Consider the following 12,757-nt stretch of genomic DNA (forward strand, 5'->3'; position numbering starts at 1 on the left):
ACTTTTCATCCTGACACTTCATGACCAAAGGAGAGGATCTTCAGGGGGAAGGACACTGCAACACCAAATGGATAAGGTAACAAATGATTCCCCGACACCTTGCCCAAAGAACTGGCAGCCATTTACTCAGGTCACCAACCACTGGAGGGAGTACCCACATGTTCTGCAGACTGCTGAATAGAGGGGTTAAGGTAAGAATGAAATTAGGCTATGCAGAGTCTTTGTGGACCCCACCTGCCCCTCTTTTGTAATGGGGACATTTGAAGTCAAACAATCCCTGGAATCTTGGCCCAAACCCAGCTCACACTGGATCTCCTGGGTTTAAGGACCCACTCAGTGGCCAATTCCCTGATTTCTGAATGGAACAGATGTATGGGGTGTTGGCACAACCACCCATGGTGGTTCTTGACCTGTGGGGCAAGATGTATGAGAGTTGAAGGGCTGAACAGATGCCTTTTGGTCTTGCCTTGGATCTGTGTTAATTCCCCTACCCTCTGTCATGATATAGTCAATGGGTTTTCTGTTGGTTGGATGAGCATAAAACATCATCTGTCTTCATTGACATGATCATGTTAATCATACTAGAAAAATAAGAAGTGGCTAGTACTTTAAAGGCTACAATAAAAAGCATGTGTTTCAGAGGGTGGGAGAAAAACTCTATGATAAAGATTCAGGGGGGCGCTGGGGCAATGGCTCAGTGGTAGAGTGTTCACCTAGCATGTTTGAGGCACTGAGTTCGATCCTCACCACCACATAAAATAATAATTTAAAAACATTATTTTAAAAAAAAGGATTTAGGGGTCCACTACCTTAGTAACATTTTTAGAGGCCTAGTGACTCTCTTTGATAAAGTGCACTATGTACCCCCAAATGTGTAATCCCAGCAGCACCCCAGAACTTGACTATATTTAGAGTTAAGACTTTTAAAGAGATAAAATTAAATAAAGTCATAAGGGTGGAGACATGACCTAATGGATTAGTTGTCTTATAAGAAGAATAGATATGAGAGGTGTGAACACAGAGAAAAGGCCTCATGAGCCACTGAAAAGGTAGCCCTCTACCAAAGGGGAAGGCCTCAGAGGAACCAAACCCACCAGCACCTTGATCTCGGACTGCCAGCCTCTAGAACTGTGAGGTACATGTTGTTTAAGCCACCCTACTGTGGCATTGTGCTACAGAATCCCCTCCCCCCCCATTCTTTAATACTTTCCAAGAAGACCAAGTTGACCATACAGGGCCTCTTTGATCCTGGAAAAAGCAGCCATTTGTTTCAGTAAGAAACAGACACATATTCTGAGTTTGGATGTGCCTTTCCTGCTCAGAGTATCTGACTAATGGTGTCTCATCTCATGCTACATCAGCCCAAGGGACCCATTTTATAACAAAGGAGGTGTGAGAGTAGACACAAGGCAATGAAGTCCACTGGTGATGTCGTACTGCACCACAAAAGCTATGAGCCTGGTAGTGCAATGGAGTGTTATTTTGCAGGCACAACTAAAGCAGCAGCCCACAGGCAGTACCTCACGAGGTGGGCTACAATCCTCCAGGATGCTGTGTGCACTTTAAGTCAATGACTTTTCTGTGGTGTGAGTATCTCAAAACAGGGAGATGACAGGGGCAGAAGCTGGAGTTTCAAAGTGACCTACTTGGGAAATTGTTCCTGTTCTTGCTGTTTCCAAAAGGGACAATGCTTTTCCCAGGGAACACAGCAGCAGTCCTGTTGAAATGTTAGTTACAGTTGTTTCTTAGGTACCTTAGCCAAGAGATAGCAGAAAACGCAGAAGTCATCATCCAGGTAGGAGTGATTGACACTGGTTAATTAGAAGGCTCAGCTGCTTTTATACTACAGGAGGCCAAGGAGGAATGTTTGGCATGCAAGGGGTGTGTCTGTGTGCCTTTTGGGACTCTTCAACTTTGAAGGTATATTGACAAGTTTAGCAGCCACAGTCTGAAAAGGACATCGAAACCACGGAACACCTACACATGAAGGTCTGGGTTATGCTCAGCTAAACCACTGAGACCAGAAGTGAGAGAAATCTAGAATGAAGGGTAGAGGGAAAAGCCATGAGTATCAATTAAGGCCTATCTGTAGCAGTACGGGCTGTAACTCATCTCCGGACCTTCCACTTTAACAGTTTCCCCAAAAGCCCCACCCCAATCCTGGAGGAGGAGTTCCCAGATTTATACCAGGAAGTGGACCTGAGGGAAGATTGTGGTGAACATCATCATGACTTGCTCAGCATCCTCAGGTCTGAAGGATTTCAACCTCCCTTGGAACAGACTCAGTTCCATCAGCAACTTGGCCTCAGATCACAAACTCTTTTCCCTCACACAGTAATCTATCAACATGGGAATATTAAGGTACTTGTCCTGACTCAAGACAACTCTGAAGGGTCACCTGAGCTTCAGCACTCACTCTAGGACTGTCTAAGATCTTCCTGACAACACAAGGCAGTTCTGCTTCCATCCCTTCCCTCCCACAGGTGATGTCAGAGCACTCTTAGACATACCCAGGCTTACCTCTCTGAGTTGGCTTCCTGGAGAACCAAATGTGCTGCATGGAGTCATACATATAGTTATACAGGGGACTATGCTTGTTTTGGGGGAGATACATGCTGAAATATTTCAGGGTTAAGTGTCCTGAAGTTTGTGACTTACTTTCAACTTTTTCTGGGGAAAAACTTTTGTACATATAAGTACAAAAATATAAACTAATTGTGGCAAAAATGTTAACTGGTGAATCTAGATGAAGTGTATACCTGTGTTTATAGTTAGTTTCAAAATTAAGGAATTGTTCAACATTATCAAATAACTACAAAATGGTCAAGTAAGGCTAGGACTGAAAAGCATCCCAAAGATTTGACATTAAAAAGGTCCCTGACAATTTTGGGGACAGAAGTATGAATGGTGGAGTTTAAGGTCAACATTATGCTACCTCATACCTTGCTCCTTCTATGAAGATTGTCATTTGGATAAAGTACCATGTTTTCAGAACTGAGATCTCAAGAGTTTTAAAAACTGAAATATTGCTGGGTGTGGTGGGGGCATGCCTGTAATCTCAATGATTCAAGAGGCTGAGGCAGGGAAATCAAAGTTGAGGCCAGTTTCAGCAACTTTGTAAGACCCTTGCTCAAAATAAAAAAAAAATAAAAAGGACTGGGGATATAGCTCAGTGGTAAAGCACCTCTGGGTTCAATCCCCAGTACCAAATAAATAAATAAAATAATAAACAAATAAAAACTTGACTATCCATTATGTTCAAGGTTCTGGAATAGTTCCTTGTAGAAGCTATATGGAACTATTCAGAAACAATTTATTGAGGGAAGCTACATAAACTCATACTAAATATTGTGTGATACAGAAGGGCATATTTAAGAAACCAAGTAGATCAGCCATTACAAACTGGCTACTCACAGGCTAAATCCAGTTTAGCTCTGGGATTAGTTTGGCTGGCAAATTAACACTTTAAACTGCATTCTAAATAGGCTGGGCCTGTTGGTGGGCACCTGCAGTAAGAAGTTCCAGGTACTTAGGCAGCTGAGGCTGAGGATCATTTGTGCCTAAGTGTTTGAGGATAGCCTGGACAACGTAGAGAAACCCCAATTCAAAACAAAACAAAATTTTTGTTTTCAATATTTAAAAACCAAGCTATTTATTTCAACACCCCCATTTCCAGCATCTTGGAATGATCCAGCAATTACTCAGCTGGGGCTGGAAGAAGGCTCTGGAGGCAACCATTCCCAGCACACTGCCTACATCATGCATTTATGGTACTGGTTTGTCCTTTGAAGGAAACCTACCTATACCCTAGGTAGGTCAGAGTCCGGGGATCCTCAAACTGGCAAACCCCCGCCCACTAGCAGCCCACCTGTTTTTGCGTGCGTGTAGCTGGGAAGCTGTATTGGAAAAGAGTTGGGATCACAATGAGGTGAATGAGGGCAGGAGTTTTGGGTAGGGATGAGATTCCATTTTTAAAAAGAAGAAATAATAATAAAATATTGCTTGTCACTGCTTTTGTGGCGTCCCCATTAGTTGGTCACGGAGCGTGCTGAACAGTATGTACTTTATTCAAAACGCACAGTGGCAAGCAGCACTTGTATTTATTTTATGTTTTAGCAAAGACAAGACCAGATTAGATCTGCGTATGGGCAGCACCTGAAATTCCCACGTCCCTAACTTGTAACACTGCACTCTCTAATATTAACACCATGAGTATCAAATGTCTAACATTCCAACGTCCTATACCAGCTCCCCCCCTTGCCCCTTAGAACACCAACATTCTCTCTTCCTCCTAGCCAGACCCCCAGAAACCCCCCAACACCTGCTATCCCGGGCGCATCCTCCACCTTCTCTCCACACGTCCGCTTCCGGCCGACTTTCAGGCCCGAGAGTCGATAACGAGCCCATCGCGCTGCTCCCACGGGGCGGAGCTTTCTCATCGGCGCTACCGGCATTCGTCTCGTGCTGCCTCGCCCCGGCGGCCGTCCAGCGGGAGGCGGAGCGAGTCCAAAATGGCGGCTCTCAGGCTGGCGCGCTCCGTGCTGCTGGGGCTTTGAGGTGGTCGCCGGGGGTCGGGGGGAACGATTTCCCCGCCGCGGGGGCCCCAGAGAATGAATCGGGGGCTCTGCTAAGGTCAGGCGGCGGGGCTGGAGAGAAGTGGCAGCAAGGGCTGCGGTGGCGTCCACGCAGCGGGATGTGCGAGAGTTACTCCAGGTCGTTGTTGAGGGTCTCGGTGGCGCAGATCTGCCAGGCGCTGGGCTGGGATTCGGTGCAGCTCAGCGCCTGCCACCTCCTCACGGACGTGCTGCAGCGATATCTGCAGCAGCTGGGCCGGGGCTGCCATCGGTACTCTGAACTCTGTGAGTACCGGGCTGGGTGCGGGAGGGCTGCCCCGGCAAGTCACGAGTGACACCTCAGCCTCCCCGTCCCTCTCTCGGCGTCCCCGGGGTTCGCGTTCTGCACCCGGCCCCGAGATGTGCCACCTTCTCGGCCTCCGATGCCCCTGGGCTTCCCCTGTCCCTGCAAACTCAAGTCATCCCTTGGGTGTCTCTTCCTCATCCGCTAACTTCCCGCCACCAGCCGGGGAGCCGGTCTTCGCTCCCAGCTCCACACCCCTTACCTTGTTCGGCTCTGAAGTGTGCCTCGCTCTTTCTTATTGTCTCCTGTTTGCTGTGAGTAGAACCATCCCCAGAATGCCCTACACCACCTCTTACCTTGGTCCTTTTCCTCCTTTGCCCGCAAACTACTACAACTAGTTGTCACAGGCGCTCCGTCTACCGGCCGTTTCTTACAAGACTGGCCATTCTTGAGCTCCTAACTACACAGACTCGTTGACAGCTCTTCTACGTTAGGGACACTGCCTCTTCTTTCTGTATGTGTCCCTTTCACAGGCAACATCTCCACTTATTACTTCCCAAGGCCGACTTTGTCTTTTCTCTAATTAGATTAACTTTTATAGCTCAGTTATCCATTGGCTTCCTCCTTTCTGTTTCTATGTCAGTGATTATCAAAGTGTGGTAGAGGGATCATAGGTTATTTGAGAGCTTCTCAAGGTAATCTGGAATACAGTATTTATGTCTTTTAAGTGAATGTTTGGAAGTATCTGGAGCTAGTGTCATTTATTAATTTGGAATCATTTTGTTGATGTGTGAAGCATGCATATGAATACATCTGTTGGAGGAGCACTCATTTACATATCATGTTATGATTATTTACGTGGCGAATTGGAGAACTAGATGAAATGTTTCAATGAATATTTTGTTACCATTAAACAATTGAGACCTATAGATATGCTGTACTTCTGAGGCCCCAAGATTGATTCTTATTTCCGGGGTGCTGCCAAAGTAATCTGTCTATAACACAAATCTGATACTATCATTATTCTTATAAATACTAAAGTTGCACTCCACTAATTACAGGTTAAAAATCTAAACTCCTAATATCACATAGTACTTTTTGAGAGCCAACATTTCTCTTATCTTCTGCCACCCGGCCATACTAATCTGCAACCATGCTGAGCTACCTGCCTTTTCTGAAACATTTTAAACTATCCACTCTTTTATGCATGTTGTTTTGCTAGAGCATCCTTCCCACCCTGGTCCATCAATAACACTACTGAGATTTTAAGGTTCGCTTATCACTTTTCTAGGAAACTTATGTTATCTTTTCTCATAATCCTGTACATATTTCTGTTGAGTTTATTTAAACTCTTGTCTTGTTAATGTCTGAGTATGTCTCCCCTTCTCCAGAAACAAATTGATTGTATTTGTATTCTGTAACCTAGTATACTGCCGATATATAATAGGCATCCAGAAAATATTTGTGGAATAAATTAATGAATGAATTGCTTCACTATCATAATAGCTATTCTGGATTTCACCTTTTGAATTTGTAAAATTTTTATTTTTTTGAATGCTTGATTTCACCAATACTTCTAAACTGGGAACTGCAAACATTCATTGTTGTCTTGTAAGTATAATACCAGTAGATACTCTCCTGACCTTCACTTCTTTCCTTTCAGGACCCCCTCAATGATCCCTGAGTATACTGTTACCATTGGGGCAGATCCAGATTGTATTTTTGCTACCAAGTTTGCTATATAAGGACAGATGTTATACTTTTAGGTACTCAAAATATTCCCTGAATACATAGTTACCTTTTGTAATTTATATACAGAACTAGAATATGCAGGGCACTTCATGTTATTAGGTATTCCAAAGTCATTGAGGATCATTGTAACACTGTAATATGAACCTTATTCCTAATTATCCATTTTTTTTTCTAGTCAGTTTTCTTCATTTTAGTGAGAATGTGATTATCAGGCTCATTATTCCCCATTGTGGTTTGTTGACTTTAAAAATGCGGATTCAGATATATGTACTAGACAGACATTTTTAGGTTCTTTTTTCATTATTATCCTTATTTAAAATAGAATTTGTAACCTTAAGTTACTACTGGGCAATCTTGTATTCTACCTTACTTTAAATCTTTTTTTTTTTTTTTTTTGACAAACATTGATTGACTACTACTATGAACTAAGCCTTGTGCTTTGTGTGGGAACAGATTACAAGGCACAATCTCTAACATGTCAACGGAAACAAACTGATAGTACATCTTCCTTAAAAAAAAAAAAGTTCTCAAGTTAAAGCAAGAAGTGGAAGTTATTAATTCAATAAATAATTTTTAAATTTTCCTAAGGTGACAGTTTCTCCAAGTATTCAGGAGCAGATTTTTTTTATGTATTATGTTATGTGTGAAATATGTGTACAGGCAGTGAAAACAGGTGCTAAATTTTAAAAAATGACTTCAATACTAGTACTCTCAATTATTGCATAGTATAGGCAGTAAATGCAAAAGGAGTAGGAGAAAGTAGAGGTGTTTGTGGGCTAAGGATTCACAGAAAAGATGAGATTTGAGTTGAGCTATGTGTGGTTATATAAAGGTACAGAGAATTCTGGGTTGGAGAAGTAAGATGTACAAGTGAGATTAATAACAGTACCCACTAAGGTGACCAGCTTGACATATGCAGCTGGTCATTTGGAGAATGTTCAGGGAAAATAGCCAAAAGAGTGAAATCGGGTTATGGAGGGACTTAAAAGCTTTATAAGAGAAGTAAAACATGGTAGAAAATGTTGCATACTTTAAATTGGAGGGAGGGGTACAGTGTTAAAAGTGATATTTTAACAGAATCATACTAGAGATGAAGTACAGAAGATATTCAGATGGGCAGAATTTGAAGATATAGCAGTGCTCCCCTTATCTGTATTTTTACTTTTTGTGATTTTAGGTACTCAGGGTCTGAAAATATTAAGTGGAATATTCTAGAAATAACAATTTGTAAGTTTTAAAAAACTTTTATCAGACTATTTAGTTATAATTGTTTTATTTTATAATTAGTTATTGTTTTAACCTCTTTTTAATGCCTAATATACAAATTAAACTTTATCATAGGTATTTATGTATAGGAGAAAGTAGTATATATGGTATTCAGTATTATATGAGGCTTTAGCATCTACCAGGAATCTGGAATGTATACCCATGGATAAAAATCTGACATCTATGGCAAGAAGAAGGGTGGGGAGAGGGAAACACCAGAAGTTCTTGAATTGAGGCTGTATAGCATGTGGAGGAATTTATGATTCTGTTTTTTGATTGAGAGTAATAATGACTTTAATAAGGAAGTAAAGTGCATGTCTACGTTCAGTAAGAATAATGATATTTATATTTTATTTTTTACACATGACAAAAGTAACCAATATTGTAGAAAAATTCAGACTGCAGGTGTTTGAATTTAGGAATAACTCTTCTGCTGGGCACAATGGCTCACCCTTGTAATCGCAGTGGCCCGGGAGGTTGAGACGGGAAGGTTTCGAGTTCAAAGCCAGCCTCAGCAATGGCGAGGTGCTAAGCAACTCAGTGAAATCTTGTCTCCAAGTAAAATATAAAATAGGGCTGAGGATGTGGCTCGGTGGTTGAATTCCCCTGAGTTCAATCGCTAGTACCAAAAAAAAGAAAAAGAAGTAAGTCTTCTGTTTCAACCATACTATTCCTCTTGCTGCAGCTTCTATCTTTTTGAGTTGTTAACCCTCGACTGGATGTCTTTTCAGACTTTCCTTTGTCCTGTGAGCACATGTTTGTCTACTTCTTGCCAAATTTTGATTCTTCTTTTCCACTTTATAGTGTGATTTAATCTCGTATATATTGAGTTTGAGGTATTCATAAAAGATTTCATGTAAAAAATATTCTTTGGGGTCTTTGGAAATTGAGAACTGGAATTTTCCTAGAAGTTTTAAAAGAATTAGGAACTTTCAGTTCTGCAAAGGTAGGAAAAAAGTTCTGCTATTGGCATAGGAAAAAACTGCTTTTGTAAAGAAACTATTATCTAACTTTTATCTTTTTGTTCCTATCCATTTTATGTAATGTCTTTGACTTACACTTGAAAATTTACATATAAATTACCTTTATGATCTAAATCCTTCCTTATAAATATTCTTGGACTTAAAAAATTGAACTGGGCACGGCGGTGCATACCTATAATCCCAGCAACTCAGGAGGGTGATCATAAATTCGAGGCCAGCTTCAGCAGCTTAGCAAGACCCTGTCTCAAAATAAAAAAATAAATAAATAATAAGGGCTGGGGATGTAGCTCAGTACTTTTCCCCCAATAAAATAAAAATTTTCAGTGATTTAATTCAACACATATTTATTGATTACCTATCATGTACCAGCCACTGTTTTAGGTTCCAGAGATGCATCAGTGAATAACAGAGAAAATGTTATAGGCATTTGCTTAGTCAACATAGCATATTAGCTATTTCATGATAAAAATAATAATAGCAATATTTATTGGACATTGACTTTATGTCAGCCACTGTTCTAGACGCTTTCAACCATCTGTAAATTACTTTTCTTTTTTTCTTGTGGTATTGAGAATCAAACCTGGGTCTTGCATATGCCAGGCAAGCACTCTACCATTGAGCTACATCTCTGGCCTTGTAAATTACTTTTTTTTTTTTTTTACATATTGGGGATTGAATCCAGAGGTACTTTATCACTGAGTACATCCCCAGTCCTTTTTATTTTGAGACAGGGTCTTGCTAAGTTGCTGAGGCTCTTGCTAAATTACTGAGGCTGGGAACTTGCCATCTTTCTGCTCAGCCTCCTGAGTTTCTGGGATTTTAGGCATATACCGCCACACTCAGTTTGTAAATTACTTTTTATGTTTGTTGTCTGCTATTTGTGTAATTTTCTGTAATGCTTTGGTTGTTAAATTACATTTAAAATTCACTTTGTAAGAATCAGCTTTTTATTATTTAAATTATGTAATGTTCTGTTTAAAAATCTATTAAGTTTTTTCCAGTAATTAGGTTTTAAATACTTAATATATTTGACTCTGAGCTGTATATGTACTTAATACATTTTTATTAATATTTTTAGAAATGTTCATGTAGTTTAAAAAAACTAATTTGATTTGCTTTTTACTCTGTTTCAGATGGTCGAACAGATCCTATTTTGGATGATGTTGGTGAAGCTTTCCAACTCATGGGGGTTAGTCTACATGAACTAGAAGACTATATTCATAATATTGAACCTGTTACTTTCCCACATCAAATCCCTTCATTTCCTGTTAGCAAGAACAATGTACTTCAGTTTCCTCAACCTGGAAGTAAAGATGCAGAGGAAAGAAAAGAATACATTCCTGATTACATGCCACCCATTGTGTCTTCTCAAGAAGGTTTGTGGTTGTTTGTTCCTTATATATTAGTGACTATATTAATGAATTTTTAATCTTTTTAACTTTATATGCTATGCTACATATAAATTCTAAAAATGCAATCAAAATATTTTAGCATTATTTATAAATTATTCTAACCCTTAAACTAACAAACATGGCACTTGGCATCCCAAGTTTTCTCTTTCCTTCCCCCTGGCCCCTGGCACTTTTACTTAGAGCATTGGTATAATCAAGGTTATGTCTAATGAGTTATCTTTCGCCTTTGTAAATATTAAGTAGGGGAGAAAAAATTTGACCACAGAGGGACTTTCAATAGACGTTTAAATTGAGAATGGAATGTTAAGTAAATTAGAGAACCTTTAAAACAAAAAGAAAAATTGGTATAGCTCTTTTCCTACCCCCTTATTATTTTTTCCATACTTTTATTGGTATATTATATATAATATAATTATAATTATATATAATGGCAATATTTGTTTTTACTTATTTGTAGATACACACAATGTAACAATATAATTTGGCCAGAATCATTCCCCAATGTTTCCTGTTTCCCTCCCGCTTGTCCCCTGGCCATTTGTTCTATTCACTCTACTGATCTGCCTTCAATTTTCATGAGACCCACACCTGCAACTTTCTTTTCCTTTTTCCTTCTAAGCTTCCACATATGGAAGAAAACATACAATCTTGATTTTGAATTTGGCTTATTTCACTTAGCATAATGTTTCACATTCCTTTCATTTTTCTGAAAATGATATAATTTCATTCTTCTTTATAGCTGAATAAAACATCATTGTGTATATATACCATATTGTCTTTACCTATTCATCTACTGACGGATCCCTAGGCTGGTACCATAGTTTGACTGTTGTGAATTGAGCTTCTACAAACATAGGCATGCATGTGACACTATAATGTGTCAATTAATTCTTTAGGATAAATATCAAGGAGTGGTGTAGCTGGATCATATGGTTATTCCATTCCTAGTCTTTTGAGGAACCTCCATACTAATTTCCATAGTAGTTGTACCAATTTATTATCCTATTAGCAGTGTAAAAGTGTTGCTTTTTCTCCACATCCTCTTCAGTATTTGTTATTGTTTGCATTCTTTATGGCTGCTATTCTGACTGGAGTGAGATGAAGTCGGTGTAGTTTTTATTTGCATCTTCCTGATTTCTAAGAGTAAACATTTTTTCCTATATTTGTTGGCCATTTGTATTTTTTATTTTGAGAAGTGTCCGTTTAGTTCATTTGCCCATTTATTAATTGGGTTATTTTTTCTTCAGTGTTAAATTTTTTTAGTTCTTTATGTATCCTGGATATTAATTCTCTGTCAGAAGAATAGCTAGCAAATATTTTGTCCCATTCTGAAGGTTTTCTCTTCACATTCTTTATTGTTTCTTTTGCTGTGCAGAAGCTTTTTAACTTGATACCATTTCATTTATTAATTCTTGATATTATTCCTGAGCTCTATGAGTCCTATTGAGAAAGCCCTTGCCTGCACTTGTATGTTGGAATGTTGACCTGTTTTCTTCTAGGAGTTGCATAGTTTCTATGGTCTAGGTCTTTGATCCATTGTGAGTTGACTTTTGTGCAGGGTGAGAGATAAGGATCTAGTCTCATTCTTCTACATATGGATAACCAGTTTTCCCAGCAGTATTTGTTAAAAGGATTGTCTTTTTTTCCAATATGTTTTTGGCATCTTTGTCAAGGATCAGATGACTGTATCTGTGAGTGTTTGTCTCTGTGTCTTCTGTTCTGTACTGTTGGTCTATGTGTGTATTTTTATGCCAATATTATGCAGTTTTTGTTACTACAGCTCTGTAGTGTAATTTGAAATCAGATATTGTGATGCTTCCAGCATTGCTTTTTTGGCTTAAAATTATTTTGACTCTTCTGGGTCTTTTGTTTTTCCAAATGAATTTTAGGACTTTTTTTTTTTTTTTTTTTTTTGTGAAGAAAGTCTTTGGTGTTTTATTAGTAATGTAAGTTGAATGCCATTGTTGTATACTAGGAACAACTAATGAGTTGTGAATATTCACTGATTCTATACAGACTAATCTCTTTTTTTTGATGGGTATAAATGTTTATTGTTTTGTCAGAATTGTTGAATATAAAATATTGTATGACACTGTGTAATCATCATCGCTGCATTAATGAATGTTCACAAGTATTAAGTGCATCCTAATCTTGCACGAAAGACAGTTTAGTAATAAATGATGTTTAAATAATACCAGCACATTAAAAAAAAAAAAAAGAACAGCTCCACATAATGATACACCCACTTTTTTGCAAAAAAAAATTGGCATAGAATCTCAACAATTTCCCTAAAATATGGTAATAGGTAATCAGTCTTAGTGGTCAATCCCATTGCACAGTTCAGTTCTTCCTGCATGATTTTTCATCATGTTGATCATTAAGTTCACTTAGCTTCTAAAAGAGTTACCTAAGTAATTTGTGGTCTCCAACTTACATTGTATGTGTACGTATATCTTTTTATTAAAAAAAATGAAAAAGTTGCAATTT

At 38.9% G+C, this 12,757-nt stretch overlaps 1 protein-coding gene across 1 annotated transcript in view; it reads left to right on the plus strand.

Moving 5' to 3' along the window:
• Positions 1 to 4,504: 4,504 nt before the first annotated feature.
• Positions 4,505 to 12,757, plus strand: part of Taf3 (TATA-box binding protein associated factor 3) — a 178,536-nt gene continuing 170,283 nt past the window's right edge. Inside the window, exons 1-2 of the mRNA XM_076872971.1 lie at positions 4,505 to 4,859; positions 9,992 to 10,234. Of these exons, the coding sequence (XP_076729086.1) occupies positions 4,694 to 4,859; positions 9,992 to 10,234 (409 nt within the window). The 5' untranslated portion in view covers positions 4,505 to 4,693. The remainder of the gene's footprint in view (positions 4,860 to 9,991; positions 10,235 to 12,757) is intronic.

The sequence above is a fragment of the Callospermophilus lateralis genome, chromosome 13, assembly GCF_048772815.1.
Source record: "Callospermophilus lateralis isolate mCalLat2 chromosome 13, mCalLat2.hap1, whole genome shotgun sequence".
Classification (NCBI taxonomy): Eukaryota; Metazoa; Chordata; class Mammalia; order Rodentia; family Sciuridae; genus Callospermophilus; species Callospermophilus lateralis.